General features: G+C 34.5%; 1 protein-coding gene, 1 long non-coding RNA gene and 1 pseudogene across 2 annotated transcripts; 1 reads left to right on the forward strand and 2 right to left on the reverse strand.

Moving 5' to 3' along the window:
- LOC131020272 (probable ubiquitin-like-specific protease 2B) lies at positions 1-15,209 on the reverse strand. Its single transcript, XM_057948986.1, has 18 exons — positions 15,017-15,209; positions 14,182-14,324; positions 12,764-12,960; positions 12,596-12,674; positions 12,401-12,450; positions 10,386-10,583; positions 10,213-10,294; positions 8,319-8,436; positions 7,235-7,300; positions 6,093-6,224; positions 4,276-4,476; positions 4,112-4,167; positions 3,921-4,011; positions 3,583-3,673; positions 2,359-2,478; positions 1,323-1,739; positions 664-856; positions 1-563 (listed from the first exon to the last, which is right to left on the reverse strand). Exons 1-18 carry the CDS (start codon positions 15,166-15,168, stop codon positions 151-153), a joined length of 2,799 nt encoding a protein of 932 aa, XP_057804969.1. The 5' UTR covers positions 15,169-15,209; the 3' UTR covers positions 1-150.
- On the reverse strand, positions 14,429-15,007 carry LOC131020273 (uncharacterized). The gene is made up of 2 exons (XR_009100655.1): positions 14,803-15,007; positions 14,429-14,651 (listed from the first exon to the last, which is right to left on the reverse strand). It is a non-coding gene; the product is annotated as an uncharacterized LOC131020273 (long non-coding RNA).
- A 7,219-nt stretch (positions 15,210-22,428) lies between the features above and the next one.
- LOC131023565 (uncharacterized) lies at positions 22,429-24,067 on the forward strand (annotated as a pseudogene).
- The last annotated feature ends 252 nt before the right edge of the window (positions 24,068-24,319 follow it).

Here is a 24,319-nt window from a genome sequence, read left to right on the forward strand (position 1 = left end):
TTGAACACAATCCAACTTTCTCACTTAATAATCTACACATTTCATACAAAACGACCGCCACAAAAAGCTTTCAAATCAGCCCTAAGCATTCATGACTATGGCATAAAAAACTAGTAGAAGCCAAAAAATATTTGAGTTTACCACTATGCTTCACAACTTGAGGTCTTTCGACAAATTATCAAGCTCTTCCCCATCATCTGTGGGGCTTATTCGCATCCTTTTTGCAGCATGCTGCTCTTCCACCGATTCTGATACCCATTCTTGCCCGACGCCACCATTAACCCGCTCGCCTGACCCGGGAGAAGAGTTTGAGGGCAACACGGAAGAATCGACCTGACCGATGGAGTCAGGAATCTGATGCGGGCTCTCACACTCCACAATATTCAACTTGTCACCGGATGCTAATCCAGTACAAGCAACCTCTGCATCATCTGTGCAGGCGTGATTGTGCAACTGGTTTGCTTCTTGGGCGAGCTCTGAGAAATTCTTCAAGAAAAAGGAGTCATTGTTTGGCGCTGTGATGTCGACAAGACCGTCGGATCCCTCGGCATTATGCAGTGCTCCTGAAGACAAGGCAGGCAAACCAAAGCAATCAGGCCATATACTATGCACATCATCGATGCTTATGAAGCTAACTACTTCGATAAAGTCTCAAATATTCACCAGAGTCACGATTTGATGTCACTGGAGTTGAGTCGGCATCATCTGGTGTAGGTTGGTAAACCGCCTCTGGTCTATAATCTTCGGATTGGTAGGGAAAGGTAGGTGCTTCTTCTGGGGTGACACCATCTGGATGCTGGAAGACTTGTTTGGCTAACTCTGTTGTCACAAAACACTCACTAGCTTTCACCTCTCTCTGTTGATAGACATGATAATGTATGAAATTCATCAGCAAAAGACATGCAACAGAAACTACAGCAGGTACAAGCACAAAGAAACAAGCATAATTATCTTTTGATTATCAAACAGTTAGCTGTGCAGAGAGTTTCGAATAAGTAAATAAAGAATCCTATCATTTGATAACGTGCATATCATTCCATAAACCTAGAAGGAGCACTAAAACTATACACAGAAAGATCGGGAGTTTTTCTACAGCCTTCCAGACCTATACTTGCTTTCAGTTGATGACTGGTTCTGTAATAAGGAAGTTACCACAAAGAACATACACACAATCAATATGCATAAACCTGTCAAAAATCTATGTAGCGCTACAATTACGTACATAATAAAGAGCCATATCACTGACAATCCATTATCATCAACAGACAACAGTTGAGTAACAAAACCTAAGGACATCCGAAGATTGATGGTATCGGAAGTACCTCTGTGAGAGAAGCAGGGCTTTTAAGCTCAAAAGGAGATTGTCTGCTTTCTAAAGCTCCCCAAGGTGCATCAGTAAAAGATTCTGGAGCAGATAACAACTCCTTTAAAACCAATCCTGAAGTTTTGGTACATTGGGTGCTTGCAGATGAAGTAGGTAGTAAAGTCATCTCAATTCCCTTCCCAACCTCACATAGTGAGCTCTCATGGAAGCCACCCAAAGGAGGACCAGATTTAACCGTAAACTGAATGTCATCGTCAAAGCCATGAGTGGTGTTCAAATCTTCAGGGGAATGCATGCCACTCCCACCAGATGGAAGACATTCTTCAGATTTGGAGTTAAGCAAACCACTAATTAATAATTCAATATGAGTTCTTTTGATGGAAGGTTCAGCAGGAGGAAACCAATCTTCCTGGAGCTGAAAAAACAGATAGGGTCACATAATGATTAAAAATTTGTGATGTTTTCGAAATCACAGGTGAAATAATATAAAGAAAATAACATATACTCCCTCCGTCCCAGCTTTTAGTATCCAACTTTTCTTTTTTGGTCATCCCACATTTTGGTATCCACTTCTATTTTTAGTAAAAGTAGGTGGGGCCCTTACTCCACTTTAATTATTTTAACTCTCACATAAAATGTGGGACCTTTATTTCACTCACAACACATCAATCACTTTATTAAAACCCGTGCCGTTCTCAACTGGATACCAAAAGCCGGGACGGAGGGAGTAATAAAATAATCTTTATTCTTAACACAATGCTGAGAGAGAGACCAAGATAAGTATTTCTCATGGGGACTTCATTTATTCTGAAAAAAATATTAGGTGGTGCATACTCAAAGCCAGGCACACAGCATGCAGTTCAAAGACGCTTCACAGCCTCCTGCCCGTAATTTGCAGTACTGGTAAAGCTTAATCATATAGTTGATTCCAATATATCTCAATTTATGTTTGATTAGGAATATCATCAGTCTGTTTAATACATAAGGCAAGATAAGAGTAGTAAGTTTGATATAGGAGATAACAGAGTACTTACAAACTTAGAAGATGATGTAATCTTGTAGATATTGAAGTTAGAGGAAACTTCCTCCAGAAAGAGCTCTACATAGTGAAGCAAGAAAAGGCCACAATCATATGAATTTTGTTGCTGCGGTACCTACAGATTCCAACAACTGGATTGAATGATCATATCGCCCAAAGATAGTAAGTAAAACCCTATTTTCAAGAAGATATGTGCAGCTGTCATCCTAATTACTAATGATCAATCAAAGAAAAATGGTGATACAAACTACTGGTTCTCATAAGTTGTCCAGAGATAGATGAGCCCATCAAAGCATAGAAAACTAGCCATTACAAGTTATTTAATCTTGAATTCAGGCTAATAGATATTCTATGAGTTTAAAGCCAATAACAGCATATCTTCAAGTTCTCCAACTTCTAATTACACTTAAAAGAAGAAGCAACATATATAGGTGGAGATTAAATTTACCATCAAGTAGAGAATAATTTAAGATGGATGGCCTAAAGGACGGTCGTGAAAGATAGAGTAAAGCTTATCATTAGACAAGATGATTTTATTTTAGCAAGTGAAGTAAGAGATGAAATACGTTAATATTCAAAGTATCTTCACAATCTCTACATAATTACAGTCAAAACAGGTCAGGTGCTGTTGCACAGATGATGAGTAAATACAGAGAGATTTCAATAATTTGGTCACCCAGCAGAATGTAAATTCACAGCAGGTTGGATGGACATTGTAACTGGTGCAATGGAAAATCTGACTTTCAGATCTTTCCTATTTAGTGCTGATTAGCAGCACTCTGCACCAGGGATTCAATCGAAGAAAGATATGAAGACAAATGTTTATTTTCATGCCTTCAAATGAATATAAGGCAGCTCGCACACTGCAAACATGATGTTGCATTGCAAATCTTCCCCATCGAGATTAAGAAATGGTGCAGAGAAAAGAACACTAAGAAATGGTGCTTGCCTTCTAAACAGCAAATCCATATTAAGTAAAAGAATATCTAGGAAAGGTAAGGACCCAGCATGCTCCTCTGGACACCACATGAAGGTGGACAAAAATTCACTTTCTATTGAGAGGCACAGGACACTAATATTCACTAAATCAGTTCTAAATATTCAGACTAAATAAGATCTCCAGAGGAGGTCACTTAAGACATTCTTAGATACTTGATAAATTCTACTGTGCTCGTTAAACATCGTATGAGCATATACACTAGTCATAGTTCATACATACCTCAAGGGGTACAAACTTTAAGTTTCTGAATTTGGAATAAAGATCTTCACACGTTCCTCTTTGCCTTTCTTTCCACTCCTCCCATAAATAACTGTCAATTCAAGTTACAGTTGAAAAGCCAAACACGTCAGCAAACACTTATACTGAAGAAAACGTGAACTGATTATGGTTAATAGTTGGTTAGTATTGCCTTATACTTGTAGTGCTATAGCCTATACAATTTTCAGGTTTTGCATGCTTCAATTTTGCATGTTGATTTGGGTTCTGAAACAAAAAACCACAAGCTCTCACACTTTCTGAGTGAAACATAGGCAAACAGATCATAAGTAACAACATACCTTTGCAAAAGATCTTTAAGGCCAGAATGAGTTCCTCTCAAAGAATCCATATGCAATATACAAGGCACTCTTCCCGACTCGTCATCTCCATCTGAAATGTGGCAATATCAAAGAAAAAACAAAAAAGAAAAAATGATATCAATAGGTTGAAAATCTTTAATGTTATGGTGTCCAGGTTGTGAAGAACTTGCCTTTATAGCTCGCAACTTCGCCAAAGAAACAAATTACAATAAGACTCCAATGGAGACTGCCATATCATTGCATTGTAAGTTACCACTCTCCAAGCCTTGATACCAGAAGTTAAGCTCGGAAAATTTACCAAAATCTCAACTGGGGTTTATGTTTAGTTTCTTACTTGTAGTTGACGGGAATCAAAATGAAATCCTTTTCAAGTAAATTTATTTTTCTTGTCCATTTACGAACACGCTGGAAAGCTGCCTTGCCATCAAAAGCACTGGATGGATCTTTGTCCATGTCGGCCAGCTTTCGAAAGAAGAAACTATTGAAGAAATGGAACTTAGTCCTCTCATCCACATTCTGTCTACTTTTCAAATATCTGTCAAATGACAAGACTTTACTGTGAGAAGAGTTGAATAGAAATTAGAAGTTATAAAAAACAACCAACAAACAAGAAATAAACTATGACCTGAAAAGATCTAAAAACTATTTTTGTAAGATAGACTATTTTTCTTCTGTTCATTCTTAGTCAACCTATGTAGGTAAAGAGAAGTTAACTATACAAGCTAATGTAGCAAAATTTTGTACCATCAATTATTATGCATCAACCCTCCACCCCACTCCCACCCTTTCTGGGGTGGGGGTGGCTTGGAATGTTATATACGGAGTACATCGGCAGGTCTAGTTGTTTAGCCCTATTTCGTGATGATTTTATGAGTTTTCCTGCTGTGCATTCGAGCTCGTTTCGTACCTTTTTGCTCTATATTTCACGTGCTTGATGATCTTTTTGGATGTACTATTGTCGCGTGCAGGATTCGCGAATTGCCGAGCGTTTTGGTATTGTTTCGAGCATGTTTTGGAGTCAGGCTCACGGCCGCCGCCGCCAGGCGGCGGCCGCCGTGGAGACGGCGGCCGCGGCCCCACGGCGCAGGCCGTGCAACCTTGGGAGCAATCTGCGAAGACGGACCACGGCGCCGCCGTGTCACGGCGGCCGCCGTCCACGGCGCCGCCGTCTCACGGCGGCCGCCGTCCAGACGCCGGCCGCGGCCCCACGGCGCGGGCCGTACAATTTTTGGAGGAAACCGCGAAGGGGCATCACGGCGGCGCCGTCCCACGGCGGCCGCCGTCCACGGCGCCGCCGTCTCACGGCGGCCGCCGCCCCTGTGCAGATCTGGCAGTTACGGAAATTGCTATAAAATCCGATTTTGAGGGTTTTATTTCACACTTCCGACTCCAGCAGCCTCCACCTGCGATTTTATGCTTTTTCCCATAGTTTAGATAGATAGAAACATTCTAGATACTTGTGGATTCCGCTAGATCGTTGATTTCATTGGATCGATTGTAAGTTCTTCATTTTGATTAGTTAATCTTTACAAGCTTTCTCGTTATTGCATTGCTTAGATAATCGTTATTCCATGTTCAATTGATGAATCGTTGTTCTTTAATCTCGCCTAGATAATCGTTGTTTATGATTGATTGATTTATCTAATGCTTTCTAGATTGCTAGTTAAAACCCTAGGTTTCTTAGTTTCCTGCGTTCTTAATCTGCTTTCTTCTCATTCCGCCTAGATAGATTTATATGCTTTCTGTTGATTCTGCATTAGATAATTACAAGCTTATTTAATTACGCGCTAGTTAATCGGAGAGAGTGCCAGACCCAATTACCCGATTAGAGTGTTTAGATTTCTTTTAAGTTTCTTGTGAGCAATACGGTTAGAGCCCTGCTAAGTCTTCCTTGTGAGACGACTTGAGTCACCTTACCACCCTAGGACGACCTCGTATAAATTCGAGTCCATCCGTTAGGTGTTTTTGGATGAGTCACTAGTCACAACAAATTATTACCGAAATCCCATTCCTACTACATAACTACCAGAATAAGAGAATACAAAATGATAATTCCTTCCTAAAGAGCTAGCATATCTCCAAAGCAATGTAAATGTTGAGGTGCAGGGGAATGCTCGCGAAAAGGAATTATATATTTGTATACAAACTTACTTGATGTAGAAGTCTATGATTGTATCATTAACAAATGTATCTGGTAGTAGGAGATCTACATCTCTCTTACTTATGGAAACAGCATCAGGATCACCTTTTGGATAAATCACTTCTTCAAATGGCCTATCGAATCTGAAACATTTGAAAGTAGCTTAGTTCAGATAGCAATTGAACAAGCAGGAATAATTATTTGTTTGCAACAGATTATCTTTGCAGCTTTCTCAAATTGCAGCTTAATGGATGCTTCTTAAACATACAATATTTCATGCCAATAGCAGGGACTGAAATATCTCCTCATCAATCATTATAATGGGATGTTTTAAGAATATTGTCTCCTGGAGATGAAGAAAGGAAGGAAAGATTATCTATATCAAGAGAACTCTCATAGATAACTACCACACAAAATAGAATAACTTATTCAGCTTATAGGATAGTTATGGGAAAAAAGTTGTCACCCACCTGACATCAAACAATATGACTGATAGCCCTTATTTAGTCGGAATGATTAACTATAGTATCTACTTAGTATAGATGGATCTACTCTCATATTCTTTATATTAAGTTGTAAATTTAGATTGTCTATGGAAAAATCCAAACATAGTATCTGATTGATTCTCATGTAAGAACGATCTATTTAGATTCTTATTCAGCTGCTACCTCACTTAATGCTGAGAGGAATACATGTTATAACATTGGTTCTATTACGCCACAGGAATGAGTAGGAACATCATACTTTTTATCCAACTTTTACATTTTACACATTTCCAGTTTGATCCCTTACAAAAGCACTTTACAAACTAATATTCATACACAAATGAGAAGTCACAAGATTTTCAGAAATAAATAACAAATGTGCGTAGGCCGTAGGCAAGGCAATATAATACAATTCAACAATTTCGGCCAATCCAAACAACAAGGCATCTGATCAGATCACCAGTTGATTATATGACTCAATCACTGTCAATGTATAAAACATTGCCTGGGGATTAAGAACAGACGAAAAAATAACGACCAAAGAGGTCTGTGAAACAATAATTTGGAAACAGGAGAACAGAAAGCATACAGTTTTAAGTCCTTGAAACAGATGACAGCATTCATAAAAGTACACAACTAAAAGCAATCCCAGGCACCATTACACTCACTTGGGGAAGTAGCTTTTCGTGAGCATCCCATCTTCCCTTTCGCTGAAAGAAGAATCCACCGCAGTGCTTCAAAAGAAACCAAGTAAGCACCAACGAACAACAATAGGATAATAGCATTTCAAGAAATTTGTACAAAGCTTAAAGATCTAAAAAAGGCTCACTGAATTACATTGGTAAAGAATATAACTGCTACAAGTATCTATCATTTCATTCCCATCAAATGCAAAACAAAGAAGCAAAATCACATAAAAAGAAGAAAGATCTAGAGGTTTGAACTAATGGCAACATCCATCCGACTTGTCTACAAGTATAAATGTTGATGTTATAGTATTTAGAATATAACATAGTCGTGCAATACTTTTATAAGATATCAAGCTTTACAATGCTACAATCATCAGATATAAAGAACAAAAGCTATGGAAACGAATCCACCTCAAGATGAACCCAAGAAAATTGCTAGAAGTTTTGCAATGGGTTTTTTTGTGCTAGTATAACGAAAGCTATTGGTAGAACTGTAGAAGAGGATCTCAATTGAATATAATTTTGAAGTTGAAAATAATGACTATTAAACAGAATACTAAGTCTACTATCTACATATTTATTAACTGAATACTAAGTCTACCTAAACCAAGTTACATTACTTTCTTTTAGATTCAGAAGCTCCCCTCCATTGAAAATGTCACAGAGAATCATATGAATAAAATGTTACTCCCTCCCATTATTGTTGGCATGTTTTCCTTATTGGGGTGTCCCATTAATATTGGCATGTTTCTATTTTTGGTAATGATTTTACACTACAAACAATATGGCGCCCCACACACCTTTTACACACTTTTACACTACAATCTTATTCTCCTAAATACCCGTGCCCAAAAGAAATAGGCCAACAATAATGGGTTGGAGGGAGTATATAACAATAACCACTTAAACAAGAAACCTTGAAATATCAACTACAGCTCATAACACAAGCAATTTATTTGCACAATCACATGTGTGAACAAAAAGCAAATGGAATTCCTAACGTCGGTCATATACATAATGTTGAAAGTTTTCTGATAGGAAATATAGGTGCTTAAATACTCACTCAAGTAGGACATTCCAAAGTGCCTTATATCTGTCATCCAGAGATCCAATTGCTTCACATTTCTCGTACCAGTCAGGATCAACAGCTGGAAATTTCAACTCTTGGACTCTTGATGCAGCTGAGAGAGCAACAGAGATGAGATCCATCAGTAGCAGGAACACAAGAATTCTAACTGGGATCATAATCCTATAATAGTCAATAGCAATTAAATAAGAGAAATCAACCAATAATTCTTGAAGGAGATGATCTTTCAAGATCCTGTACTTTGTTTGTATGTTATAATCCAAAGTGAACCCTTTTTAACAGGGTACAGATGCCTCCATTATCTTATCTACTGCAACTTCACCAAATATTACAGCTAGTCAGCTAGAATACTGAGTTAGCCATTAATAATCATTTAATGCTTGCATGCATGTCTTTACAGTTCATTCTGTCACTTGCCTGGTGATATGACCATTAGGGAGGGCATGTTCTCTTTGGGTGATAAATTTATCATGGGAAAAGGAGGGATACCAAAAATTTCTCCCATTAAATGCCTCCTTTCTTTTCCCTCATTTTCTACAAAGAGAAGTTCATCATTTCTCATTCCTTATTTTCTCTCCAAGAAGTGATAATATTATCCCTCCAATTTTGGTGTGATAATATTATCTCTCCTTGAAGTGAAAAGGAGGAATGAGAAAGGGTGAAATCCTCTTTTGTAGAAAATGAGGGAAAACAAAGAGGAATTTAAAGGAAGAATTTTTCGTTATCCCTCTTTTTCCCATGATAAATTTACCAACAAAAGAGAACACACCCTTATGGTCATTACAAGCCTTTAGAGCTCACTTTGACCCATACTCAGTCCAGTAAACTCATTCACACTATAAGATAATCTCAAAAACCATGCTTCGAATAAAAGAGTATTTAGCATATGTTTTCGTACTGCAAAGGGAAAAGCAAAAATACACACATATACAATAAACAACTATCTATTGTTACCCGTAGCCCGTAGGTAAATAGAGTCTGAAGAAGAAACAACAAAAATTACTAAGACTCTTCTGGTGTGTATTAGCACTTCTACAACAATTTAGCATTCCACCCCCCCTCCAATTATCCTTGTTATTTCACAAGTCATTTTACATCAGTTTACACGCCACATTGATCTTTAAGGATCAAAACTCAGTATGGTCAATCTAATCTTATAATTTAGGTAGAATTAAAACGTTCACTTATTAACCCTTGTTTCCAATGCAAGCGCCATAAGAGTATAAATGTAGTGGGGCTTTCTTTTCTAAGCATATGAGAAGCCATTCTGGAGTTGTTAGATCCCTTTATGTTTGGCAGAAATGCAGAGTATGTTTGAAGTGGGGTGGGCCCAAACTTCCAATAAATATGCAATCCATTTTCAAATAAACTCATACAACTAGGAAATTATAGTTTGGGAGAATAACACTGAAATAGCTCAAGTTTTCACTTTTCACTGTTGGAGCTCTAATCGTAGGATCAATTCTGATAAACTGCTGAAACCAAAAAAAAAAAAGGCTCCATTACGATCATGTTTGTACACTTGTACAACAATTTATTATGACACAAGGTAATGCACCTAACTATGGATGCTTAATTTAATTGTCATATATGTACATCAGAAAATTAGCAATGCTAATCAAACTATAATTCACAGCCGCGATTAACTAAACCTAACTCAATAAAACAAAAACTTTAAACTTTAAACTAAATACAGCAAAATTTCTGGTCTCCACAAACAGTTTGTATCACATATAATATGAGCAGAAAAACATAACACGTTCAGTTTAGTAAGTAGTGTGCTATCAGCATCATACTGGATATCTCAAAAAACTGTAACAATAATCCCTTAATACGAGCACAGCAGTAAAAGTAAACAGAGTCAACCAACCTGAAGTGTTGTGGATAGCATCAAATTCGACTTGTTCTGCATCTTTTGCTATGAAATATATATTGATTATACCAGCCTCAATCTGAATAAAGGTAATTTTTTATGTCAATCTCAGCTTTGTGTTAAATTAAATGAAGAACATAAAAATAAATGTACCAGCATACTTTACTTACCTGAGCACTCCACTGAGACTCTATTTTGACAATATCTTCAATTTCCATATGAATATGAAAATTTTCTTCATCTTCATGGATAGTTCTGCTTCTAGCTTCAACATAACTTCTAGAGAAGTTTATCACATAATCCATATATTGTGTACCTTGGTAATCCAGATAATCAGCACAGAAATCAATTCCCTCCCTCTCACCATCCTGCCAAATAGAAAGACTTGTAAACAACTCTCGAGCAAGCTGCCAAGCTCATGTCGATGTAGGAGTGATATAATTATGTTAAGCTGCACTCAATCAATCAAAATGATCCATGTCCTAAGCTATGATAGATAAGATAAATGAAACATCATAACACACGAGGAATCACATTAACTTAATGGAACTACACTTTTTTCTTTATAGGAAACCAGACAATTTTATTAGAAATTTTTACAAAGTGAAGAGTCATTTAGAAACAGTGATAATCTTCTAGCTAATAATATGATTCCAATCTCAACCTACATCTGGATTTATCTATTTCTTTTAAAAAGGCCTTGAATTATTTATGATTTATCGTCATCCAAAAAAGTCTAACCTTAACCTTATTCCAAATCTCCTCTAAGGGTTTTCATTGATCCTCAAAATTTCACCCATTCCTTTCAAGCCACAACCAAAGAGTATTGGGCGATAACCACCCATAACAATTCGTGACTTTTGCGTATGAAGCTGCTGAGATTTGATACATAAGGCTGAGCATGACAGATTCCCATGTTGCCCATTTCCTTTAACACTCTATGCCTCAAACTAAGGGAAAAGGTGCAACAAAACTTATCAAACACAAACCCATGAAAAAGCCTAATGTTTCTAGGCATAGGAACCCCCAAATAAAATCAGAGAAAGGGAAAAGAGGGGGAGGATGCCATAGGAAAAAAAAATGATTTGAAATAGGGGTTTTCAAGAGAGCATTCCATTTGTATCCAAAACCCACCTCCTAACATCATCATGAATCTCTATAGATGAACTCCTTCCAATTTCCCTAGCAAAGAACGTGATTCTTGCAGTTCAGAGTCTGTAAGTTATTAAACAAGTGGAAGTCCCAGGAAATGAGCGAGAAGAGGAACTATAAATCTATGAGACAAAGGAAATAATAGTATATCATGGTGGTAAGAAGGGTATAACATGGTACGCTTTGAATATTTCACAAGCAAACAATTAATTTTTTTTCTAGAAATTTGACATTTGATGTCTGTACTCGCATAACGTTATAAGTTAGATCATTCAAGTCAAATAAAGCGTAATGTGGAAATTGTAAACTCTAAAAAGAATAAAAAATAAATAAATAAAGTCAGTGAGATAGTTTAAGATGAACATCCAATTGAAAATGAAAATATTTCAGTGTAGCCAAAACTATAATCCAGAACTCTTATACAACATGTGATGGGTCAAGAGGGAAGCACAGAACAACCAGGAACAAATGGATTGATGGAAATCTAAACTCTACTTCGTTAATTTAAAAGCTAAAAAAGTGAGAAGCTAATGCCATTCATCAGCTCATATTCTTTTGTTCATAAATAGCAGAACAGGTCAATACCTAGACTTCAATCCACGCCAAGAGTGTGTGGGGGGGGGGGGGGGGGGGGGGGGAGAATAGAGAAAGCAAACGCAATAAGCATAGGCTTCAGCATCAAAGGCTTCCAAATCACTACCTTTGAAGCTATCATTATGGAGTAGTTTACATTATACTTTCTTGACAAAATAAAGGGAGTTTAATCAATCTATTAGTTAAATGTTTTCTTCTAAAAGGCATAGACAAGAAGCTATACAAGAAAATGGTTCCGAAATAGATAAATGGTCATCACAAACCACAAATACATCATATGTGGGAACACTCAATTCGCTTTTTCAAAAACAAATTATTTTCATGAAGATTTAGCAGTTTACTGGCAACCAGAAATAGATATTCACCCATTGTCCATTACCCAGGAAAGATAAAGGTATGAAAAGAATACACAGGTGGGTCTGTACTATACAATGCTTACCAAATCCCCACCACCGAAACAGTTATCAGATGATTGTCCACCAGAAGAAGCTGATGCAATTGAACAAAGGAGATAAGTAATGGTTCTGCTTCCACAAAATCTCATATTTAATCCAAACTGCGTCCTTTCTAAAACAAAAACAAAAAGAAGAGAGTAAGTAAAGCAAGAATATAAAAAACATTTGTTGAGTCGGACCATTATTATTTGAAATATCAGAGGGCGATCTTTCATTCATGCTGTCAATGGCATCTGAGGCCAAGTGAACTGACTTAACCTGCACATTATTTGAAAAGAAATAACATGGAGTCAGGAGGCACTTTTTTAGGTCCAAGACAGCCCGAATAAATAGCAAAACTTAAGTACATTGCATGAAGCCACTGCAAATGAATTATTTGAGTAGTCCTCCGACCGCAGAGTGTCACCAGGGCTTGAACCATATTTCACATTAGAAAAGATTATTTCAGATTCAACTTCTTTAATTTCTGCAGCTCGTCCAAGGCTGACAAAATCATTTGGTAGAACAGGGCTTAGTTCAGGCTTCTTCTCATCATAATTTTCAGCTGCAATAATAGGACATGATCCATCAGCATAATGGGCACAACCAATCATGACAGGAATGGCACACCCATATCATTCAATCTTTCGTTACGGAAACTATAACATATAACGTGTAGATGCTTATTATGAAAGTTGAATAAAGTGAGAATGAACAACATACAGAATATTTCATCGAAACAATAAAATACTGAAACCTGGGAACACAAAGGGTGAGAAATATCTAAGCGACTCAAAATCGTAGTATAAGTCTAACAAAATCCACAGAATTAATAGCATAATTGAAACAACACAGATCTTCACATAAGTCACAAGAACCAGCAAGCCCAATAGCTGTGTGGAGGTGAAAGTGATATATGTTAAAAGCGCACACACATAAGGGACTCCCCAACAGAAGAGTAAGACAGAAAAGTAAGTTTCCAATTCATGGAGGATTCAAAACCTAGAAGATTCTGAAACCCCTGAGCCCCTGATAGAAAACTCAGTTATCAAAGAAAAAAAAAGAGAAAGATGTCAAGAAGAAATCATTCAGCACTTGGGTGTCCTTGCCATAGTCACTTTCTCCACAGCTTACATATTGGCAATTGCATCTCATAATTTAACAAGGAAAAAAAATTATGTTTTTGGCTGATGCAGCACATGTTCATCGGTAAACATTTCAAATTTATAATCCCAAATTCAAAAATACATTATTTGAAAGCATTAGATATTTTTGACATTTTATTCAGTTGAATATGAAATTGAAAAATACAAATGCAGCTACATTGCTTCAAGAATATAGAAACTATACAATATATTTAAATTGCAGGAAACTAAACATAAGTTCAAATCATCCATTCAAGCATGACAAGAATAGTAAACAAATGCTCGATCGAATTATCAAATAACAATCTACATAGACCGCCAAATTATGAAAGGAGGTGATAAGACTATAATGTAGGGTATCGGTTGACTTCAAAATCTGATAAACATAGGCACGATTTCAATATATTACCCTGTTAGGATGCGTGCATGGGGACATTATCAAAGAAGGACAGCCCCTCTCTCTTATTTTTAAGCAGGCCGTTTTTATTTTATGACCTTAATCATACATAGCGAAGTTAGTATCATTTGAACAAGACTCCTTTCTACATTATTTTGAGTTTTATTAAAGTATAATTCTTACAAGTGGAAGGTTTATCATCCACAATCGTGACAGAGGGCCATAAAAGTGGATGGTATCTTACCATTAAGAGTCTGAGGACACCCAAACTCGGGGGTAATCTTTTTGACAGTCATTTCAGCCAGCTCGTCTTCTTCTTTGAAGTCAAACACGTCGAAAGATTTGCTTGGACTCTTCATTCCTTTTGATTTTGTCAAGATCTCATGTCTACAGATCAAGAATTCACTGTGTCAGACATAAGGGCTTTCACCTGTTACAATATTGGAGATGAGTAGGTTTTAGAAGAGAGAAAGGAGCTCAGCAAGGGATCAGGGAATTTCAGGGCAAAGCATGGTCATGAGGTGGAGGCTGCACTTTGGAAGCAATCGTAACCTCATCCAACTAAATATAAGATTTCCAGTATCCACCGCCTACTTACAGGTATTGAAAACATATTACGGTGATGTTGGAGACCTTCTGTGATCATCACATTGATGTTCGTAGTCATCCCCATGTATTTTCAGGATTGACACTTCCTAGTGATTTTCGATGCACCTTATAAAATTTATCCATGTTTTATGAGGTCCCAATTGATTCCGCCATTAGTAACCAAAAGAAGTACGAAAGCTATTTTTGAGCTAATATCCATCAACGCAATTAGAAATATATTTCATAAAATAGTAATAATAAGATGCCGAAGCTTCACCAGTTAACAATGGGCGAAAAACACCGAAAAAAGCTGACTAGTCACTGAAACAGCACAAATTCTGACATGAATCACCATAAGCAGAAAACCCTAGTTGGTGTGGAGGTACATGACTGTTTTAGGGCGCGGGCGGGATTGGTTTGGAGCATTGACCCCCAAAGTTGAGTAGGGGCAGTAAGGCGTGTCCAATTTGAGAATTAAGAACAGAAAGTACCTTGAAGAACCGGCGAGAGGCAGGCGGCGGCTGTTTCCGCAGCCGGTAGGGTTCGGCCGACGGCGATCGCTGGTTTTGCAAATTAAGTTTCGCGAGAAGTAGCGACGTTTTCTTTGTTTCCCGTTGGAAATTAATTTCTTCGTGTCTCTCATGTTTCGTGCTGTAAATAGCAAATTACTTTTACCGCACCAACACCTCACTCGATATCAACTATCTTTCCATTTTTATTTGTGTGTTCGGCTGTTAATTTCCGAAAAATGAGTTAATGGTATTTTCTATTTTACTAATTATTTTTCATTAAAAATGTGCGAAATAATAAAGCGAGTAACCGATTAGAACCGTAAACACAACAATGTGTTTTAATAAATGGTCGACCTATTTACAACAATGTGTTTTAATAAATGGTCGACCTTAGTGAGAGGTTAATGCTTAAGACTTGAAGTTCTGAGTTTAAATATTTTTTTATTTACTTATATAATTTATTAAAATAAATAAAAATAAATTATCAACGTCTCTTAAAGAATATATAAATATGTTTTAAATAAATTGTGAACGTTATAAATACTCCATTCGTCCCATATATATGCTTATTTTTCTTTTTCAGATGTTCCATTTATATAGATTTATTTTTATAAAAAAATAGTAATATTTTTTACTTATTTACTATTAGATCTCTATTTAATTCTTTAATTTATCTTAATTTTAATTCATTATTAAATAATAAATATGAGCATATTGAAAAGTTTACTTATAATTTGTATTAATATTTGTATAAATTTCAATCAATCTCTATGTATAAGGCTAAAGGAGTATAAAAGTTTGGGTTCAAATTTGACCACTCCATTATTCATTATGCATAGGTGAGAGATGACATTATATATAAATTGATTGGCTTTGTGACCTATAAAATAGCAATAATAGATGGAATTCACATTTGGTCAATAGTGTAGCCATGCTCGAACTCGGTTTAATAAAAATTTTGAGTTTGAAATTAGATTCGAGATTGGTTCATTTATCATCGAATTGATCTTCGGATGAATTTTTTTTAGTCGAATTTCAAATAACTTGCGAATAGCTCTGTTAATTTACAACTCCAATTTGTGTCGTATTTAGTTATTAGATGCAAGGAAGTATAATTAAAGTGTGGAGACTTTTTTATTTATCTGAGGATTACAAGATATATCTATTATATAATCAAATAAACAATTTATATGCAATTCATACACAAAGGAGGAAAAATTATCTATATGCGGACAAAACCACTATTCATATAAAAGTGAAAAATTATCTATACGCAGATAAGATTAAACCCAAATATCTCCCATAAAAGAAAAGCAAATACCTCAATTTTATCATTTGAGTTAGATATCATTGACAAGGTCGAGACGTAAACGTAATAAATTGACACAAAACCTTTTATTATTATTATTATTATTGAGACCATTACAAAATCTAATTACGATAAAGGGAACAAATTGTATATCCCACTTTTATACCTACTCTCAAAGGTATTGACCATTGATAGTGATAGTTATAATTGGAATACAAAATCTATACTATATTAAAAAGGGAGTTTTCAATTTCAAATTGATTTCAAATTAATTTTAAAATTGAGTGGCAATTTTGTAGTTAAAATAAAATTGAAAGTTTATTTATAAGCTATACAACTTTTTTTTCTTTTCCTTTAACTTCTTATTTTCTATTTTATTTATTTTTTAAAATTATGAAATTCGACTAATTATAAAATATTTGATATGCATATCAAATTAAAGATCATGACAAGAGCTTTATTTTGATATAGATTATGCAAATATTGGATTTAAAATATAAAAACTATATTTATTTAAAGATTAAAACTTAAGAAAATTATCTCTTCTATCTCCTCTTTTTTTTTTGAATAAATCTATTTTTTTTTCAATTATCTTTTAACTTATATTGTTTTCTTTTTTTACAATATCAATTTTTATCAATGTGAATTATTCTTTATTATTTTTATATTAACTAAAATATATTTATCTTAAATTATAGTATTTTTTATTATATTTAGAATTTTTATATAATAATCAAATTAATATCAATTGTATATATAATAAAATATAAAAATAATTTTCGTGCATTGCATGAGTGCAAATGCTAATTATTTATGCAACGCTCGGTAATATAATATTTAGTAACTTAAATCTAAAATTGACAAAGCATGACTATACCACGAATCAATCAAAACACAAGTACATAACAATCAATTACTAATAAACTCGTAAAATAAAGTATTAAAATAATATAAATCTTTAGCATTATGATTTGTCACAAAATGCACAACCACCTTACTTAATATCAATGGAGACATTAAAGGCGCTTTTGTCACCAACGTCTTCTGCTCTGCATCTGCATCTGCATCTGCATGCATATAGGTAATGTCTATTCAGAGGCTACACCAATTTCGCAGCAAAAATTGGGGATTTATTTTTGAGGCTATAGGCTAAAGGATAAAATAATAAATTTATACTATTATCTATACTATTATACTATAGGAAAGCCAAAAACCCATCTTCCATGCAAAAAATATTATTTTATTATAAATAATATTTTATTACTTATTATTTATATTAATTAACTCCATGTCACTTCATATTCCCACCCACTTTTTTTGACTTGCAGACACTAAAAAGTAAAAGAGTATGTCTTGGGTGAGGTTGACCTCATAGCATGAGACGGGTCGGGTCGGGTCGGGTCGGGGGCGCGGGTCGGGTCGGGTTTGGACGCGGGTCTGGGATAAAGTACACATTATCATTAATAAAAGTAACAATTATTGTGAACAAATGTAATAATTTAAAAATATTACATTTCTTCATGTCAATGATTACTTTTCATTATAATAACAATTACTTTGAATAACGGAGAAAATAAATAGAATATAGAAAAAAAAAATTAAGTAATTATTATCTTGAGGAAAAGTAACTATTGATATGATGAAATAATCAAATAATAATTCAAATAATCATTGTCTTGAGGAAAAGTAACTATTGATATGATGAAATGTAATGTTTCTAAATTATTACATTTGTTCACAATAATTATTACTTTTATTAATAAGAATGTGTACTTTATTTCTGGTATCCCAGACCCGCAAATAATAATTCAAATAATCATTGTCTTGAGGAAAAATAACTATTGATATGATGAAATGTAATGTTTCTAAATTATTACATTTGTTCACAATAATTATTACTTTTATTAATAAGAATGTGTACTTTATTTCTGGTATCCCAGACCCGCGCCCAAAACCCACCCGACCCGTCAAACCTGCGCCCTGACCCGACCCGACCCGTCTCATGGTATGAGGTTGACCTCACCCAAGTTTTTGTGAAAGTAAAAAGGGCGGCGCATGCTCACTTTTCACCTTCATACTCTATCTAATTCTGCAATAAGATATAATAACATAATGTAATATATAACCTTCATAATTTAAAAAAGATAAATGTGTCAGATTTCAGCATGCTGCCGATTGAAATGCCCCAAAATACTTGCCTGAATTTTTATTATTCCAATACTAACAAATCATATATATAGAACATAAGGCATATACAAATTTTTTTCAACAACCTCTTGCATTCTACGTTCAAATCCAGATTTGAAATCCTCCAGTTGGTAAGCAAATCTAATAGTTAAATGTTGTTGCAGATTCATAATGTCATTGTTAGTGTAGTATTTTAAGAGATGTAATGTTTATATATTACATTATAGCTGCTACAGTTTCAATATCTAATAACTAAAAATGGTTGTAGATTCATTGTGTTAAAAAACACCGATGGTCGGAATGTGGTCACTCTTCAACGAGCTTCGCCCTTTGGCAATGTCACCTGCAGTTAAAGCGAGATTGATAAGATGTTATGGCATGCCTTCAACAAAAAATGATGAGCTAAATAGTTTTGAATGCATATTCCATGATATAGAGGTATGATTTATATATCAAAGTTTTATAAGATGTTATAGCATGCCTTCAACAAAAAATGATGAGCTAAATAGTTTTTTATGCTTATTTTGAGATTGGAACAGAATCCGTAAGATCTATTATGTACTCCCTGAAGTCAGTTTTTTACTGTTAAATTCTAATGATTATAAACAAATTTAAGATATTATCAAGAGATGATCATACCTATAAGTTTGCTGATATTGCAACATGCCTCATTTTCAAAAATTGGTCATATAAGTCACACAGATTTTGGCATTCTTTACTTCTCTACATACATGCTATCGATTGAAATGATTTGAATATCTGCGTGATTTTTTTAAATTCCAATACTCAGTGCATGTATATAGAACATAAGGCATATACAATTCTTTTTCAACACCATCCTGCATTCTACATTCAAATCCAAAGTTCAAATCCTCAAGTTGGTAAGCAAATCTAATAAGGCAGGTTTCAACTTACATATGTAGACAAAAGAAAAAAAGTTTTTAAAAATAAAAAGCATGCACCTGTATAGAGGCTTGCTAATTAACATTTTCCTATTCATTTCAGCAAGCTAAAGCTTAAGATACTATTAAGAGGCGATCATACCTATAAGTTTTCTGAAACTGAAATCTACCTATAGAACAAACCATTAATGTTAGAATCTCTCCGAGGTCAGTTTTTTGTTGTTAAATTCTAATGATTTGAGGATTTGGATATGATTAGAAGTGGAATGACGTGTAAGCGTGTGTGATGAATGAAGAATTATTGGGTGTGTCTTTGTTCCCCACTTCAAAGTGTGCACCACATTCACATACACACCAATTTCCTAATTCTCCACCAAATTTTCTCTATTAGAAAACAAGAGAAAATCACAATTTTCACATGAGATTTTAAAACAAAAGATTACACGTCTTTGAAGAATCTCTCTGGGGCGCGCTTTGTAAGATTTTAGTTTATCTATTTGAAACATATACAAACAAAAGACATGTAACAGTTTATATATAGAACATAAGGCATATACATTTTTTTTTTTCAAAACCCTCATGCATTCTAATCCATTCTGATTCAAATTGCAGGGAACTAGGTACCATTTCACAGCACCAAAACTTATAGTATCTAAGTTCATCTCTAAGTTTCAAGAAGGAGGACTTTATGCTATATGTAACTTCGGTGTTACACATAATCAATCAAAGTTTAGAGTTACTTCGAATAAATATAAAGCAACTTTTTATGGAAACACGGAAGTGAGAGTTGAAGCTAATCCAACTTTTCCTAATATCAATTATGCATTCAAGTCCTTTGATGATATTCAAGCCACTGAAAACATTGCAGATGCTCTTCCAATTGGTAATGATAAAATATTTTTATATTTTTTTTCATATATTTACATACACTACAAAATCTTAGTCCCATCAATGTGACATGTGCAGATGTTATAGGCAGAATTGCCTCCCAGCCTAATCCAACAAACCTGACAACTCGAGATGGTAAAGAAAAAAAAATATTGGATCTTATTCTAGAAGATACCGAGTGAGTATTTATGTACATTTTTGTCGTTATTTCTTTATTATTAAAACTAAATTATTGTTGTTCTTACTATATTATATAATATTGGTTCAAAGGGGAAAGAGAATGTCTTGCACTTTGTGGGAGAATTATGTTGATATTTTCATGAAACAATATGAAGAACGTCAAATGAATGTCAACATTATTGTGTTACAGTTTTGCAGGCTAAGTATGTTTCAAGGTCAGTACAATGTTGACACTTAAAAAATTGAACTTAACTTTATTTTGTTTGAGTCAATAGCTTTACTTATTTAATTATTTTCAACTTGTGTAGTGACAATCATACTTCAATTTATGTTTCAAATATAATTTCTTTTATCAATTTTCATAAAATGTTTTTAGAGATAAATAACTTATTTTGAGATTGAAACAAATTCTGAGTTTTATTATGTACACCCTGAAGTCAGTTTTTTAGAGATAAATAACAATAACAATTTCACAAGTTCTATTAAGAATATAATAATATAATTTCTTTTATTAATTTTCAGAACAAGTTTTTGAAGATAAATAATTTAATTATTTTCAACTTGTGTTGTGACAAACTTACTTTTATTTATGTTTCAAAATTGAGAATCTTTTATCAATTTTGAGAACATGTTTTTAGAGATAAATAACTATTTCACAAGTTGTGTTATCTCAGTAGAAATTCCAGATCCAAAAATTGATGGGCATTATTACAAATCAGTGCAAGATTTTATGATGCATGGTCCTTGTGGAGCAGCCAAGAAAAATTCTCCGTGCATGTCTAATGGTCGTTGCATCAAATATTTTCCAAAGAAGTTTATTGAGATAACTTCTGTTGATGAAGAAGGATATCCCGTATATAGACGTCGAGACAATGGCAGGTTTGTGGAAAAAAGTGGTGTTGTATTGGATAACAGATATGTGGTACCTCATAATAAATATCTTCTTATGAAGTATGGTGCACATATAAATGTTGAATGGTGCAATCAATCAAGATCAATCAAGTATTTGTTCAAGTATATAAATAAAGCCCATGATCGAGTGACATCAGCTTTCTATGAGAGTACTAAAGAGGATGAAGTTCAAAAAAATTGTGATGAAGTGAAGATGTACTATGACTATAGATACATCCCACCTTGTGAAGCAGCATGGAGAATATTTAAGTTTGATATTCAATATAGAGATCCTGCAGTTGAGCGTTTGGGCTTTCATCTTCCAGGTGAACAAAGTGTGATATTTACAGATTCTGATCCATTAGAAGTTGTACTTGATCGTCCCACTGTTAATCAAAGTATGTTTTTGGCTTGGTTTGAAGCAAAAATACAAATATCCAGAAGCAAGACAGCTAACTTACGTTGAGTTTCCAACCAAATTTGTTTGGAAAAAAAAGAAAAGAGAATGGCAGCCAAGAAAAATGAGATATGCAATTGGAAGATTAAGCTACATTCCTCCTGGTTCTGGAGAGTTATACTATGAAAGATGCCTACTTAATGTTGCTCGTGGACCAAGATGTTATGAAGACATAAGATCTATAAATGGAGTTCAATATGCTACATTTCGAGATGCTTGCTATGCTTTGGGACTTTTAGACGACGACAATGAGTACATTGATGGAATAAATGAAGCAAGTCAATGGGCATCAGCAAGTTCTTTAAGAAATCTTTTTGCAACTTTATTAGCATCAGATTCTCTTGCTAGACCAGAAAATGTTTGGGATAATTGTTGGAGTTGTCTTTCAGATGACATTTTGTACAATCGAAGAATTCTGTTGCAACATCCAGGTATGTTTTATAATATATATATATATATATACACACTTTTTACACGATTTTATCATGCATCGTATATTCTTTAGATTTTAATTTTCTTAAAAATAATATCTCAGATTTACTACTTACTGAGGATGAGATAAAAAATTGTGCTTTGATCGTGATTGAGAAGTTGTTGCGTAGTTTGGGTAGGAGTTTGCGTGATTTTTCAAGCATGCCATTTCCAAATGAGGATATATTTCAAATGAATCAAAATAGATTGATTATTGATGAGCTACAGTATGATCGCGTTGCCCTTGAAGAGGAGTATCGAGAGTTCTTGCAAAAGTGTACAGATGAGCAACGTCATGTCCATGATAAAGTATTAAGTGCAGTGAACTCGAATTCTAGCGGAATGTTCTTTCTATATGGTTATGGAGGTACTGGTAAAACTTTTATTTGGAAGGGATTATCTGCCGCACTACGTTCAAAAGGTGATATTGTTATAAATGTTGCTTCAAGTGGAATAGCTTCTCTTTTGTTGCCTGGCGGAAGAACAGCACATTCACGCTTCAAAATTCCAATCAATGCAAATGAAGACTCAACGTGCGATATAAAACAAGGCAGTGATCTTGCTAATCTCATAATAAGAGCAAAACTTATCATTTGGGATGAGGCACCTATGATGCATAAATTTTGTTTTGAAGCATTGGATAAAACTCTGCGTGATATAATGCGTTTTTCCTGCCCTCATAGCTATGACGTTCCATTTGGAAGTAAAACAATTGTTTTTGGTGGAGACTTTCGTCAAATTTTACCAGTAGTTCCTAAAGGTACCAGACAAGATGTTGTGAACGCAACAATCAATTCTTCATATCTATGGAAGAGTTGCACTGTCTTAAGATTGACAAAGAACATGAGACTTCAAACTGCATGCACAAATGAAGAATCAATACAATTGGAACAATTTGCGAAGTGGATAGCAAGTATAGGAGATGGAACAATAGGAGGTCCGAATGATGGTGAAGTTGAGATTGAGCTTCCAGATGAAATTCTTATTAAATATTCAGGATATCATATTGCAGCTATTGTCGATGAGATTTATTCGGCATCCAACAATTGCACTGAAAATTCGATCTATTTGCAGGAACGAGCTATTTTGGCGCCCACGCTAAATGTGGTTGAGTCCATCAATCAATATATGGTGTCATTGAATGAGTGTGAAGGCAGAAAATATTTGAGCTCAGATAGGACATGCACAACAGATTCAACTTCATCATTGCTCCAGGACATACACACGCCAGAGTTCTTAAATAGTCTTAAATGTTCTGGCGTCCCCAATCATGAACTATATTTGAAAGTTGGAACTCCAGTCATGCTGTTGAGAAATATAGATCATGCAAATGGTTTGTGCAATGGTACTAGATTGGTTATTACAAGACTTGGGAGCCACGTATTGGAAGCTAAAGTTATAACTGGTCAGAATGCTGGAAATAAAGTTCTCATACCAAGAATGTCATGACACCATCAGATCCAAGATTGCTGTTCAAATTCCAGAGAAAACAGTTTCCAATCATAGTCTCTTATGCAATGACGATAAATAAAAGTCAAGGTCAATCATTATCCCGCGTTGGATTATTTTTTAAAAAACCTGTTTTTAGTCATAGCCAATTGTATGTAGCAGTTTCACGTGTCACAAATCATAATGGTTTAAAAATTTTGATTTGTGAGAATGATGGTGACAACAAAAAAACTGCTACTACAAATGTTGTATACAAGGAAGTATTGCAAAATATATATTTAATATTCTACTTTTGACTACATTGTTCTATATATTTACGAAGAACAATACGTTTTAAATTTATTTGTCTATTATTTCTTCATTTATTTTAAGTTAAATTTATATAATCTTAAAATATAAGATTATATGCTTAAATATATATTTTAGTACTTATAAGATATATATAATGTAATAAGATACTATATGGCTCCTTAAAGTTTAAAAATTATAGATTATCAAATGGTAATATACGTATAGTATGACTATTTATTATATTTTAAATATATTAA

Source organism: Salvia miltiorrhiza, chromosome 4, assembly GCF_028751815.1.
Source record: "Salvia miltiorrhiza cultivar Shanhuang (shh) chromosome 4, IMPLAD_Smil_shh, whole genome shotgun sequence".
Taxonomy (NCBI): Eukaryota; Viridiplantae; Streptophyta; class Magnoliopsida; order Lamiales; family Lamiaceae; genus Salvia; species Salvia miltiorrhiza.

What these genes read in the sequence shown, in the direction of transcription:
- LOC131020272 (XM_057948986.1), bottom strand. Translation starts at nt 15,168, where the DNA reads ATGAGAGACACGAAGAAATTAATTTCCAACGGGAAACAAAGAAAACGT. An exon ending in CTTTGGAATGTCCTACTTGA is followed by an intron (nt 7,301 to 8,318) that starts GTGAGTATTTAA and finishes TTTCTTTTGAAG; the next exon opens with CACTGCGGTGGATTCTTCTT. An exon ending in TTACATCATCTTCTAAGTTT is followed by an intron (nt 1,740 to 2,358) that starts GTAAGTACTCTG and finishes CTGTTTTTTCAG; the next exon opens with CTCCAGGAAGATTGGTTTCC.